At 38.5% G+C, this 12,838-nt stretch overlaps 2 protein-coding genes across 3 annotated transcripts in view; both read left to right on the top strand.

The window, feature by feature from the left end:
• Nucleotides 1-1,279: 1,279 nt before the first annotated feature.
• LOC307039791 (polyunsaturated fatty acid lipoxygenase ALOX15B-like) lies at nucleotides 1,280-8,829 on the top strand. Of its 2 annotated transcripts, none has more exons than XM_079682186.1 (15): nucleotides 1,280-1,415; nucleotides 1,597-1,747; nucleotides 2,050-2,239; nucleotides 2,388-2,469; nucleotides 2,707-2,829; nucleotides 2,932-3,035; nucleotides 3,320-3,486; nucleotides 3,621-3,764; nucleotides 5,218-5,421; nucleotides 5,549-5,635; nucleotides 5,744-5,913; nucleotides 6,650-6,771; nucleotides 6,902-7,002; nucleotides 7,518-7,688; nucleotides 8,045-8,829. In XM_079682186.1, exons 2-15 carry the CDS (start codon nucleotides 1,604-1,606, stop codon nucleotides 8,222-8,224), a joined length of 1,989 nt encoding a protein of 662 aa, XP_079538312.1. In that variant the 5' UTR covers nucleotides 1,280-1,415; nucleotides 1,597-1,603; the 3' UTR covers nucleotides 8,225-8,829. The 2 variants fall into 2 exon arrangements, with proteins under 2 accessions (XP_079538312.1, XP_079538313.1); XM_079682187.1 differs by having other exon boundaries at nucleotides 1,380-1,415; nucleotides 1,578-1,747.
• A 1,878-nt stretch (nucleotides 8,830-10,707) lies between these two features.
• The window catches only part of LOC307045594 (polyunsaturated fatty acid lipoxygenase ALOX15B-like), a gene marked incomplete at its 5' end in the record, with an annotated part of 28,328 nt that continues 26,197 nt past the window's right edge, over nucleotides 10,708-12,838 (top strand). The window contains 3 exons of the mRNA XM_079691368.1: nucleotides 10,708-10,737; nucleotides 11,793-11,996; nucleotides 12,576-12,706. Of these exons, the coding sequence (XP_079547494.1) occupies nucleotides 10,708-10,737; nucleotides 11,793-11,996; nucleotides 12,576-12,706 (365 nt within the window). The remainder of the gene's footprint in view (nucleotides 10,738-11,792; nucleotides 11,997-12,575; nucleotides 12,707-12,838) is intronic.

Here is a 12,838-nt window from a genome sequence, read left to right as displayed (position 1 = left end):
GGCTGGAAGAGAGAGATATGACTGGGATGTCTAAAATGCATGATCTGTTTGTATTTTGAGCAAAACACATCATAGACATGTTTTTATATATTTTTTAGGGCTGTCAGTCGATTAAAATATTTAATCGCGATTAATCGCACATTTTGTATCTGTTCTAAATGTAGCTTAGAAGAAGATTTTTCAAGTTGTTAATACTCTTATCAACATATGAGTGGACAAATATGCTTTATGCAAATGTTTGTTTATTATCATTTGAACAATGACAAATATTCTCCTGAATATTTTCAATACAACAACCTGGAACCTCTCTCTCTCTTCACTCTCTCCCAACCCTGTGTACTTCTTTGCACCGAGCCAGTTGCTCAAACAGACAAGCCTGTTTACAGTTGTCGGCGAAATGCCGCTCCTCTGTCTTCATCTTCAGTCAAAGCATGAGACTGAAGTTCCCATTGTGGGTCAAAATAATGCGCTGTGATGTGCAGTCGACACGTTGGATGTGATCCGAATTATCTAACGCAGCCCCTCGTCCTCCACAATGTTAAGCTTTAGCCACCCATTTAGCTTTCGCTGTTGTCCAGGCGTCTCCCCGGCAAACTTTCAAGCGTGGTCTGCCGTAAGCGAGCGGCAGGAGCGGGGCTGTTAGCATCAGCTGTGTGCTTGCTGTTTAAAACACCTTTTTTTATCCATATCTCTCATTAAATTCTCCCACCATCCAACTAACATCAACAACAACGTCAAGCTTTTGGGCTCTGAAACTACGGGGCGGGCCGAGGACAAATACACATGCATTAATCGAACGTTAAAATAATTAGTGGCCTTAAACATTTATTTGCGTTAAGGCGTTATTAACGCGCTAATATTTTTATATATCTGAGACCCATAATATATTCCTAAAAATAGCATGATAGGTGCACTTTAAAACACCACCCTTAACTATAACCCCAGTAATATGGATATAATCATTTAAATACATTTTTGAAAATGTCAACAAAAACTGTTCCAACCACCACATATTTTATACGTGTATCTAATCAATTCTGTTTCTGTTGGAAACAATACAATCTTGTAATTGGTACCTTTTTCGCTGCCATTGAGTTTCCTGTACATATTTAGAATGCTGTAGAAATATGCTACTTTATTATTACATTTGTTTGTAATAAAACTATCATATAAATGTGGAAAAACTGTGTCAACTAATTATTTAGATGTTCATTTCTAATATGTGTAGTTGACCTAATGCTCTCAAGTTTAATTCTGGAGAAGCTGGTTATGTGGGTGAACAAGTCATGAGAGATAATGTTTTATTATGTAACTTAATGGACACACCCACATATGTGAATGTATTAAAAGAGGAGGATCAGTGGTGAAAAACTCCAACGGACAGTTCGTCAAAGGAACTCAGGTCTCAAGAACAGGTAAGAACAATGCTTCTGTAATGTAAGAGGCACATTTCATATTTGTTGTTTTAATTAAATTTGCCACTGCCTTTCTCCTTCTGATAACAAAATAACTCAGGTTAATCTTTTTATAGATAACGCAACCATTGGTGGGAATGATTATTTTAATGATCTTAACAGGATTCTTCTTGTTTTCCAGAGGGAAAATGGTGAATTATAAAGTGACTGTATTCAATGGTTCGCCTATCAATGCCCAAACTACAAATGACGTCTTCATTAAGCTGGTGGGCACAGATGGGGAAAGTGAACTCAATAAACTCAACACGCCAATTTCTTTCACCAGTACACAAGTAAGTCAGAAATATCTCTCTAAAGATATAACACTCTTAATCAACTTTTGAAATTTTATAGGGATATAACATAACAATTAGGTTAAGCTTGAGTGAACTTAGCACAAAACATTATTATCTTGTACTTTGATTAGGTTGACTTACTTGCATGAGTCTTGACATTTTGTGTTTGTAACCACATGATTGAATACAACTATTGTAACTCTGAGATTAAATTAATAGATTGAGTAGTAATTTACCTAAATGTAATTTAAATTATGTAATGTATAATTGCTTTCAAATAATGTCTGTCTTCTCTCCAGGTGGCCTGGCCTGTCTCTATTGGAAAGCTGATTCAGATCAAGCTCGTCAAAAAGAAACCCATAGTGTTCGCTGCAGTCGATTGGTTCCCTGCCAAGGTTGAAGTGGAATCTCCTGATGGAGAAACGTACAACTTTCCCATCTACCGCTGGATCACAGACAGCGTTGAGCAAAGCTTCAGAGAAGGAACAGGTATTTGGAAATTAGCTTTTCTGACATCCTGTAAAAAAATGTCAGACCACAGAATACAAGTTATGCAAGCTGGACTACTGTATAAGGAAGTCAGGGTAAATCCATGCCAACTGTGAATATCACATTTTTTAACCTGTCTTTCTTTAAGCTCTGAGAGCCTTTGAAGACAGCCATTCTATTGGCAGGGACAGTCGGGAGCAGGAGCTGAATCAGCGAGAGAAAGACTATTGGTGAGCGCTCAGAGCTTATACACATTTTAACTTCATGCATCCCGAAACTTAAATCCATCCAAAAGTATTACAAACATATGATATGACACTTGCCAAGCTTTATGCAATGTAATACAGTAACCTAAATATGTTGCTATATTGAATACTTGTCATGTGTTTGTATACTCCAAACTAAAACTGATACACTAGTATCTAGAATGTCCACAGCTCCTCACATCTGTTCTCTATTACTCCCAGCTGGGATGTGTATGCAGAGGGAATACCCCACATCATGAAAGCAAAAGATCTTGATTCTCTGCCTCCTGAGGTCCGCTTCTCCTGCACCAAGAGCAAACAGTTTAATTTCACAGCAACTGCTGCGTGAGTTCTTCAAGTCCTCTTATCCAACAACCTACTAAATATGTACCTGCCTCAAATCATTTTAGGGCATTATAATAAAGTTACTTGTTGCTTTTTTTCTAGGATGAAAGAGTTGAACTTAAAGGGAATCGCTGACTCCAAGGACAACTGGACTGATATTAATGATGTCAATCGTGTGTTCAGCAACAAGGACACTAAGATATCAAGTACAATCATATACCTTTATATATATATATATAATACTTTAGATTATACTGAATACTAAAAATGTATCTAAAAAAGCGAGTTTTATCGTTACTTATAAGAAAACTATTTATTCAGTATTTAAATAAATACCAGTAAGACTGATAACTCACTTTAAAACAAGAAAACATGTTTAATTGTTGTTTAAACCTAACCCTAACTTTATATACAGTTGAACACGCAATATCCCAGTTTCTAGCCCAAAGTTTGAAACACAATAAAATTCAAATGTATTTGTTTTTTTCAGAATATGTAGAGGAACATTGGAAGGAGGATGCCTTTTTTGGCTACCAGTACCTAAATGGTGTCAACCCCATTTTGATCAGACGTTGTACAGCTCTGCCTGAAAACTTTCCTGTCACTGATGAGATGCTCTTCCCTGATTGTCAGAGTAGTTTGGCAGCTGAAATGAAGGTGATTATCTTGACCATAATTGAGTTTAGAGCCATGTTTGTTTTAAATTTGGTAGAGTTGGAAGTTCTTCACTGAGTTTCATATTGCACTGTTTGCATGTGAGTCAAATCATATCTCATCTTCACTCAAAACAGAATGGCAACATATTCCTGTTAGACTACAAACGTTTTGATGAACTCAAAGCAAACATTTTCCATGGGAAGCAGCAGTACCTGATGGCTCCCCTTGTCCTGCTCCAGAAAACACCTGATGATAAGCTGATGCCGATTGCTATTCAGGTGAGATACACGCTCAAATAAAGCTAACATCTAAGATGTAAGGACGGACTGACATTCAATACAATAGATATCATATGTACAGAGAAGTAAGCTATATAGCTTAACGGTCACCTACACTGTATGAGGCAAAATGCGCTTTTTATGTCTTTTACACATAAATATGTGTCACCTTGTAGCTCAGTGAGGTAAAGGATTGTTCAGGTAGTTAACTTTAGTCTAAGTTATCTCAGTGGGTCTCAAACGGTTTGGTCATCTATGTAAATAGATATTTCCAAGGCACACGTTTATATATTTCAAATAGTTGTACAAAATAAGGTAAGAAATCATTCCAATGTGTACTATAGGACAGTAAAAAAAAAAAAAAGTACAGTTCAATAGGAGAGTGATTAGTAAAATACGCATAAATAAAAAGAAAGAATGCTAGCTAGGTAATGCACAATGTATTTTGGAAGTAATATGGTCTTCCATTACGTTAGCAAGCATCGCTAACACTCAGAGCTAACGATGTACTGGAGAGAGTATGTTTAAATAAGCCGTATATAAAAGGGGCTGTCCTTGTGGTAAACCTAAAGGCCCTGACACACCAAGCCGATTTCGGCCGTCGATAGATGTCTGGCTGTCGATTTGCGTCCTGTTGCCCTACTCAGATTGGTGTGTCCCGCACCGTCGTGTCTTTTCGGCGGTGCCGACACATTCCGCTCCCGATTGAACATGTTGAATCCAAGTTGAATCGGGAGCGGAGGCTGTCGGCAAAATAAATCACTCTGATTCGCTTTTCAGCTTAGCGAATCAGTGCATGAGAAGCGAAACGGAAGTGAGGTACGCAAACAAACGATTAAGAAGGCACTGATACCGCCAGTACTGCACTAAACATGAATTATAAGTCGCTATGTGAAACAATCTGTGAAACAGTCTGGAATGGACGAGAGTGAAAATGGAACGCACACGCTATTTGTTGTTTGTATATATCACGCAGTTTGTCTTCCGGTTGCCTCTTTTGAATGACGAATACAAACTACCGCCGCCTGCTGGTAAGGAGAGTTATTGCCACTCACGCATGCGCAGTAAGTACGTGCTACTTGGCCGTCGGCTGAAGTCTTTGCGGTGTGTTCCAGTGCGACTTTTTGGCCAAGACTCAGGAGACGGTCAGTTTGGTGTGTCAGGGCCTTAAGAGAGAGAAAGTGTTTCAGCTCCATAGTGTTTCAGAAATAATGCTTGATGTGGTTTGGAACGTGACGTTTAATCACGGAAGCGTTTAGCTGAGTTTCTGAAAATATGATAAATTACACATTCAACTATTGGTGAAAGGCTGAAGCAAGTAGGGCCACTGTTCTGAAGTTGACTGTGTGTATAAAACCTATGGTAAATAGGCAAATTGTCAAGCATTATTGATCAAAATTGTCACTGGATCAAATCGATTGAAAGAACTTCATCCCTATTTCTCCCCGTACAGCTGAAGCAGACTCCAGCAGAGGACAACCCCATCTTCCTTCCTACTGACTCTGAGTACGACTGGCTGATGGCCAAGATATTTGTGAGAAGTGCAGATTCCAGCGAGCATGAACTAAATGTTCACCTGCTGCGCACTCATCTGCTGGCTGAGGCTTTTGCTGTGTCACTGCTGCGCAACGTGCCCATGGTGCATCCACTCTACAAGGTAAGTGAGAATACTAAATTTACTTTAGTTTTTTTTTTTAAATACTGATACATGTACAGTGTCATCCACATGTCTCACATGGTTTGAAGGAAATAATGTTGCTTACAGAGTTCCCTCTTTACCTCAGCTCCTCGTACCTCACACTCGCTACACTCTGCAGATCAACTTCTTGGCTCGAAATCTTCTAATATCTCCAAGTGGATTTTTTAACAAGGTACGAAAGGACCAATATTATCAGAAAACCATAACCTACTCTGTTTTTATGTCATGTATAGTGTTTGTCTCTAACTTTATTCATCAAATATTTGACTCTTCTCTATAGTATGCAGCTTCTGGCGGTGAGGCTCTGTCCACAATCCTGCAGAGATCCATGTCCTCAATCACCTACAAGTCTCTCTGCATGCCGGAAGACATTGCTGAGCGTGGCATGGAGGATGTGCCCAACTACTACTACAGGGATGATGGATTGAAGCTTTGGGATATCATTCAGAGGTACTTCTGGCACTGGCAATGGGATAATACAAAACAGTGTAACTTGTTTAACAATCTAACTATTTTTAACATGTTTGGCCGAATTTGCCAAGTGATTGTATTTTAGATGAGCAACAACATTTTTTGAGAAAAACATACATCTACATCTAGATACAATGTGAGGTTCCTGGTTTAGTTTAATTAATTCCCATCCCCTGTCACAAGTAACTAATGCCAGCAAGTCTTTCCAGTTCCCACGTGAACAAGCAGAGATGAGTTTTACATAATAAAGAAAAACACACAAGTTACTGAGCTAAGTTTAGGCGGATCTTTACCAAATAATGTTTGGAAGGTCTATGTAACAAGAAGCACAATAAACAACCTTCTTTTACAAATGGCCAATAACTCAAAGAGTTAGCAGAAACAATTGTTTACATTTCAATAAGCTAAATAATAATCTAACCTCAACAAACCCCCAAACTTCTTGTTAACAAAGTTTCTTGCATATTATCTGTGTCAATTTATTTCATGCTTATTTCCTATGTTTCCACAGCAGGGAGCATCTCCAAGATGAAACTGTTTTGCCCTTCTCATTTGCTTTGTGACATGAACCAGAATGATTTCAAAGTATTGATGTAAACTTGTAGAAAGAGCAACAACTAAATGCCTCAGAAAGGGTTGCATTGTAAAGTGGTGTAACCATTATTAAGATAAGTGTTGCAGTTTATAAAAACTTAAGATTCTACTTGTATTACAGGTTTGTGGAGGGAGTGCTCGGCTTCTACTACAAGAGTGATGAGCAGGTCCAGCACGACTTAGAACTACAGAAATGGTTTTCTGACATTTTTGAACATGGATTCCTTTCCCAAGAAACCACAGGTAACCTACCTTTGCTTTCTTACAGGTGCTCTCACTTACAGAAACATTCAATAGGATTACATTTCCATTATTTAGGAAAGTGACATTTTGACTTCTTTCAGTGACGCTTTTTATTTCCTTTAATTTTCAGGAATTCCGCAGCGCTTAAGCTCCGTGGCTGAGTTGGTGAAGTTTGTCACCATGGTGCTCTTCACTTGCTCAGCACAGCACTCAGCTGTGAACGATGGACAGGTGAGGTCTTTTAATACTTTGGATGTTCATTTCAAGTTGCTATCGTAGAAATCGCTAGCATGCCAACAAATCGCCACCTTGGTGAGACAAGGATGATATTTACACCACTCACAATTTTTGTTTACCGAATGCAAACATGAACACTTTGGTTTATTGCAAAGTATAGCTGAGATTTAGGAAAGCCTTAGTTGCTCAGTTATATAGCCTAAAACTAAACTACTGGAGAAATAAAAACGATAATCTAAATGCATTGGCAATGTAGCAGAAAGTTATTGAGGCATTTATCTTGAAACTAAGAACGTTAAACCTTATGGTGGTGTTCAAGAAAAAGTCAGATGATCTCCAATGTCATTAGTATCAATCATCTTGGGTCCATTCATCTCTCTGTTTGTATCCACATTTATGACAATACATTCAATTGTTGAACATTAGTGTGCCAAAGTAGTGGACTGTTATCAAAATAATGACATGGCCTGGCTTAAAAAAGTATGAATCAATTATTCATTTTATCACAGTTTGACTATGGTGGCTGGATGCCCAACACTCCCTTCTCCCTGCAACTTCCCCCACCAACCACAAAGGGGACAACAAGCGAGGCCACAATGCTGAACACACTGCCTGACATCGGTACATCAGCTCAGGGCATGGCCGCCTTGTGGCTACTCAGCAAGCCTCCGTTTGACTTCGTAAGTACCCAATATTTCAATAAAAATGTTGTTACTCAAATTCAAGTAAACACATGGTATTTTCATTAAAGGTCACCTATTATGCAAAATGAACTTTTTGATTTTATACACAAATGTGTCCTCCAAAGGAGCGGGTTACATTTGAAGCTACAGACCCAGAATCAGCACTTTTGTAACAGGGCTGAAATAGAGGGGTATGAGGCATGGCTAAAATGCATGATCGGTTTGGTTTTCTGAATACCCTCTTTGAGCCCTGAAAAAACTTGTGATTACAACATCTGTACACTATATTGTCAATTATCTGTTTTGAAATACTTTTGAACTTTTATTTTTTAATGTATCATTGATCTCATCAGGTCCCTCTCGGCCAGTTCCCAGAGGAGCATTTCAGTGAGGAGTTTCCCTGTCAGCTGATAAAGGATTTTCAAAGAGAGCTTGAAATGTTAAGTGCAGAGATCATATCCAGAAACATTGGTCTGGATATCCCATACACATACATGGATCCAGCGCTGATGGAAAATAGTGTGGCCATATAATGATCATAATGTGAGACCCTTAGCTGTCTGCTACATTTTGCTTAATATTAGCGGAGAGAAAGGGAATACATTAATATTCAGTTTTTAAGTATATACTGGAAAGAAGCTACTGCCTGTTATATTTGTATGCATGTGATTTATATATCATATTCAAGTTAAGTGTTTTTTAAGTTTTAAATCAGAATAAAAACGTTTTGGGCATCTTTAATAATCGAGCTACAGAGGGATCCTTGATGAGCCTGTTTGTTTTATGCCAGTAAGTCTACAGAATATAATTATATATTTTTGAAAAAATACCATCATGGTGCATACATGAACAATTGCAAATAGCCCTTTAAAAATCACAACATAGCCCAAGTTCCAAGCAAATTTGATCAGCATATTCTCTGGATTGATTATCTCTTAACTTTTAATGATTTTTCTTTATATTCAAAAATGTCTTCATATTCTAGAAATGTGTTCCAATTTTGCTTTGTTGAAGAGTTAATTGTCAAGTTTGTGTCAGACTTTCTGCATGTAATACCTCCTTTGAATTGTATTAACTATCACTAAGTATTTTAAACTGACCACATTTAATCAAAATAAAGTTTGCTTATTCTACAATATTTAAAGTGTTTGGGAGATCATTATTATGATTGTCATTACCTATCTTTATCATATTTTATTGTTAGTTTTATCTGAAAAAATGTTGCTCTGTAGTCTGTTATAGGTTTGTCAATGTATAGGTATCAATTTATAGGTATCAATGTATAGGTAATTAGGTATCAAATAGGTATCAATGGTCTGCAATACATTCCCCCGCTTTACTCACCTTTTCACTGCCATGGGATTCAATGTAAACAAATGCGCTGAAATGATGGGAGGAAGTTTTTGTAAAGGCCTATTTGGCACCATTAGTTAAAATTAGATTTAAGGATATGACAGTAATAAGTAATCTGTGAACATTTTTGAATTGTTGAGCTAAAAGAAGCCAGCAGTATTATGAGTGAAAAGCCCATTTTGTTGAGTCCTCACTTTCTCATGTTTTGATGGTAGGTGATAGCTAAGAAGCTTGTCTTTTGTTTGGTTTTGGTTAGGTTAGTTTAGGGTTCTTTGTGTTCAGAAGTTTGTGTTTATTATGATGCCATTTTTCTCACATCGGATGAAATTAAAACTGCAAATTAGATTTTCTGTGTCACTGACTGAGTATTGAGTGTGCATTTCATGGTATTCATAGGTTCCCCTAGACCAGGGACATAACATGAATTGGTCACAGTAGTTTACTTGGCGAGTTGTAACACAAACGACTAATCGGGTGGTCAAACTTTCTGCCAAAGTAATTGGCTAAAAAATGGTAGAAAAGCTAAGCAAAATAGGGATGGCAATTTAAGAAAAATATATAAGGCTTGACGCAAAGGGGAAACATTCTCGAAACAACATGATGTTAATAGTTACAATAAATTGTGTGATGACACAATGTGATTGCTTGATTCTCCGATGGGTTGAAAAAAAAGACATTAAACATGGTTCAAGGCAAAATTGTTGTTTGATGATTAATCATTTTAAAAACGAAACGGTGGGAGTCTAAATATAAAGATACTTACAGTGAGATGTCAATATTGGTGGGGATACTCGTGATTCTATAATTCCCAATCCCAGTGTTTCCAATGGGGGTTAACATACCTTCACCAAGCTCACCAACTATAACAGGTCAAAAAGACATGCTGATGGCTCAAAGTCAAAACATCTCTAACACTCGCTGCTGTATGGCTGTTAGTTTAGAAAACGCTTGATTTGCAGCAGCCTCCTTAATGGGCGGAGACACATTTTAAACACTTTTTTCTGAAGATATAATTTGTTGAAGATGAACAGCAATAGTGGTCTGTGTACCAGGGCTGAGCCCCAGAGGACCATGTCCCAATTTAACCTTGAAACACCACCCTTAACTATAACCTCAGTAATATGGATATAATCATTTGAATACATTTTTGAAAAAGTACAAATAAAACTGTGAGTGAAAGTTATGATTCATGATTATGTTTCTGCTGATTCGTGGCTGATCCTGTTGCTGTGGTCCTGAGTTCTGGATCCTGCATCCTGAGTCCTGGATCCTGAGTCCTGGATCCTGAGTCCTGAGTCCTGGATCCTGTGTCCTGGATCCTGAGTCCTGGATCCTGTGTCCTGGATCCTGCATCCTGAGTCCTGGATCTGAGCCCTGGATCCTGAGTCCTGAATCCTGAGTCCTGAGTCCTGGATCCTGAGTCCTGAGTCCTGATCCTGGATCCTGGATCCTGCATCCTGAGTCCTGGATCCGAGCCCTGGACTTCGAGTCGTGGCTGAACCTGTCACCGTGGTCCTGCCTGACTCTCATCATACTACTTCCCTGATGGCTACCACAGGATTGTTGACATCCTCGTGGATTCTTCTTCTTATTACAGACACATGCATTTCCAAACATTTAGTCTACCTATGTTGTAAATGTATTATCTCTTTTCTATTTACACATGGCATCTATTGCATGTCTGTCCGTCCTGGTAGAGGGATCCCTCCTCTGTTGCTCTCCCTGAGGTTCCTCCCATTTTTCCCATTTATACTTTGGGGTTTCTTTGGAAATGTTTCCTTGTACGATGTGAGGGTCTAAGGCAGGGGTGGGGAACCTCCGGCCTCCGGGCCGTATACGTACCGCGAGACCATTTGGTACGGCCCTCAAGGTAATTTATAAACACACGCAAAAAAGAAAAAAATTAAAGAAATCTAAACCGCAAAAGAATTAAACAAGCGAGTGCCTGTTTTTCATGGCCAAGGTCAGGGTCCTTGGACACAACACGAGCCTAACGTGTCATCACGTAGTGTATGTCTCGTCTGACAGGGGTGTAGTGTATGGGATTAGTTTTGTTTCATAAAGATAAAGCAACACTTTCTCAGAATCAAGCAAAACTAAGGGTTTGAGAGGAAAACAAACTGAGACAAGCAAAGATAAATGTAATTTCAAAAATAAAACTATAAGTTGTAAACAAATCATTTGTGTTGTATAGTTTATACTTTATTCCAATTTTAAATATGTTTTTAATTGAAGAAAGTTCTGACACATCCAGTCATTGATTTGTTCACTGCACTTGCTCAGTGTTTGAATTGGAGCATAGTCTCCTGGTGAAATGGTTATGTAAATGTATGTATCATCTCCATAGCTGGTAACTAATTTAGCTGTTTTTCATTATCTGAGCCAGTGGTAGCATGTAGATGTAAAAGAGAAGAGGCCCTAGGATGGAGCCTTGAGGAACCACACCTGTCATATTTGTTCAATCAGAATGAGTTGAATACCCCTCCACTTTGCCTCATTGAGACTCCTACAAGACTCTTTTTTATCTTGTCTGTCTTAACAAGGCTGATGCTAAAGCTGACGCATTAAGGTACATTCATCTATTTGCGTATGTAAGACTGAAAAAGTACTGTTCGGAAGTTGACTGTGTGTATAAAACCTATGGTTAATATGCAAACTTTCAACAATCAAATAATTAAGTATTATCGACAAGACTGGTACTGGATCAAATCGATTGAAAGAACTGCACCCCTATTTCTCCCTGTACAGCTGAAGCAGACTCCAGCAGATGACAACCCCATCTTCCTTCCTACGGACTCAGAGTACGACTGGTTAACAACCAAGATATTTGTGAGAAGTGCAGATTTCAGCGAGCATCAACTAAATGTTCATCTGCTGCGCACTCATCTGCTGGCTGAGGTTTTTGCTGTGTCACTGCTGCGAAACGTGCCCATGGTGCATCCACTGTACAAGGTAAGTGAAGCGGAGAAAACTAAATTGACTGTAGTTTTTAGTGCGATGGTGTTCGGATCAGGTTCAAACCCCACTGCAGTCAGCATGTTGTTGTGTCGCTGGGCAAGGCACTTCACCCCAAATTGCTCCTGTGGGGATTGCCCACAGTATTGAGTATGTAAGTCGCTTTGGATAAAAGCGTCTATCAAGTAATATGTAATGTTTTAGTTTGGTCTTTTCAATCTGCTGATTTTTGTATCTTCTTCTAGTTTTGTTTTACACTGATAAATGTACAGTAGCATCAACATGTCTCACATGGTTTGAATGTAATAATGTTGTTTACAGAGTTCCCTCTTTACCTCAGCTCCTCGTACCTCGCACTCGCGACACTATGCAAATCAACTTAATGGCTCGAAATCTTCTAATATCTCCAAGTGGATTTTTTAACAAGGTACGAAAGGACCAGATGATCAGAAAACCAGTACCTACTCTGTTTTTATGTCATGCATAGTGTTCGTCTCTAACTTTATTAATTAAATATTTGACTGTTCTCTATAGTATGCAGCTGCTGGCGGTGAGGCTCTGTTCACAATCCTGTAGAGATCCACGTCCTCAATCACCTACAAGTCTCTCTGCATGCCGGAAGACATTGCTGAGTGTGGGATGGAGGATGTGCCAAACTACTACTACTACAGGGATGATGTACTGAAGCTTTGGGATATCATTCAGAGGTACTTCTGGCACTGGCAATGTGATAATACAAAACAGTATAACTTTATTTTTAAATCTAACTTTTTTAAACATGTTTTGTCAAATTTACCAAGTGATTGTGTTTTAGATGAAAACAAAACAGATTGGTTCCT

This window comes from Notothenia rossii (genome assembly GCF_949606895.1).
Source record: "Notothenia rossii genome assembly, chromosome: 1".
Taxonomy (NCBI): Eukaryota; Metazoa; Chordata; class Actinopteri; order Perciformes; family Nototheniidae; genus Notothenia; species Notothenia rossii.
The sequence above is the reverse complement of the archived record's forward strand: the minus strand, read 5'-3'. Positions and strand labels throughout refer to the sequence as shown.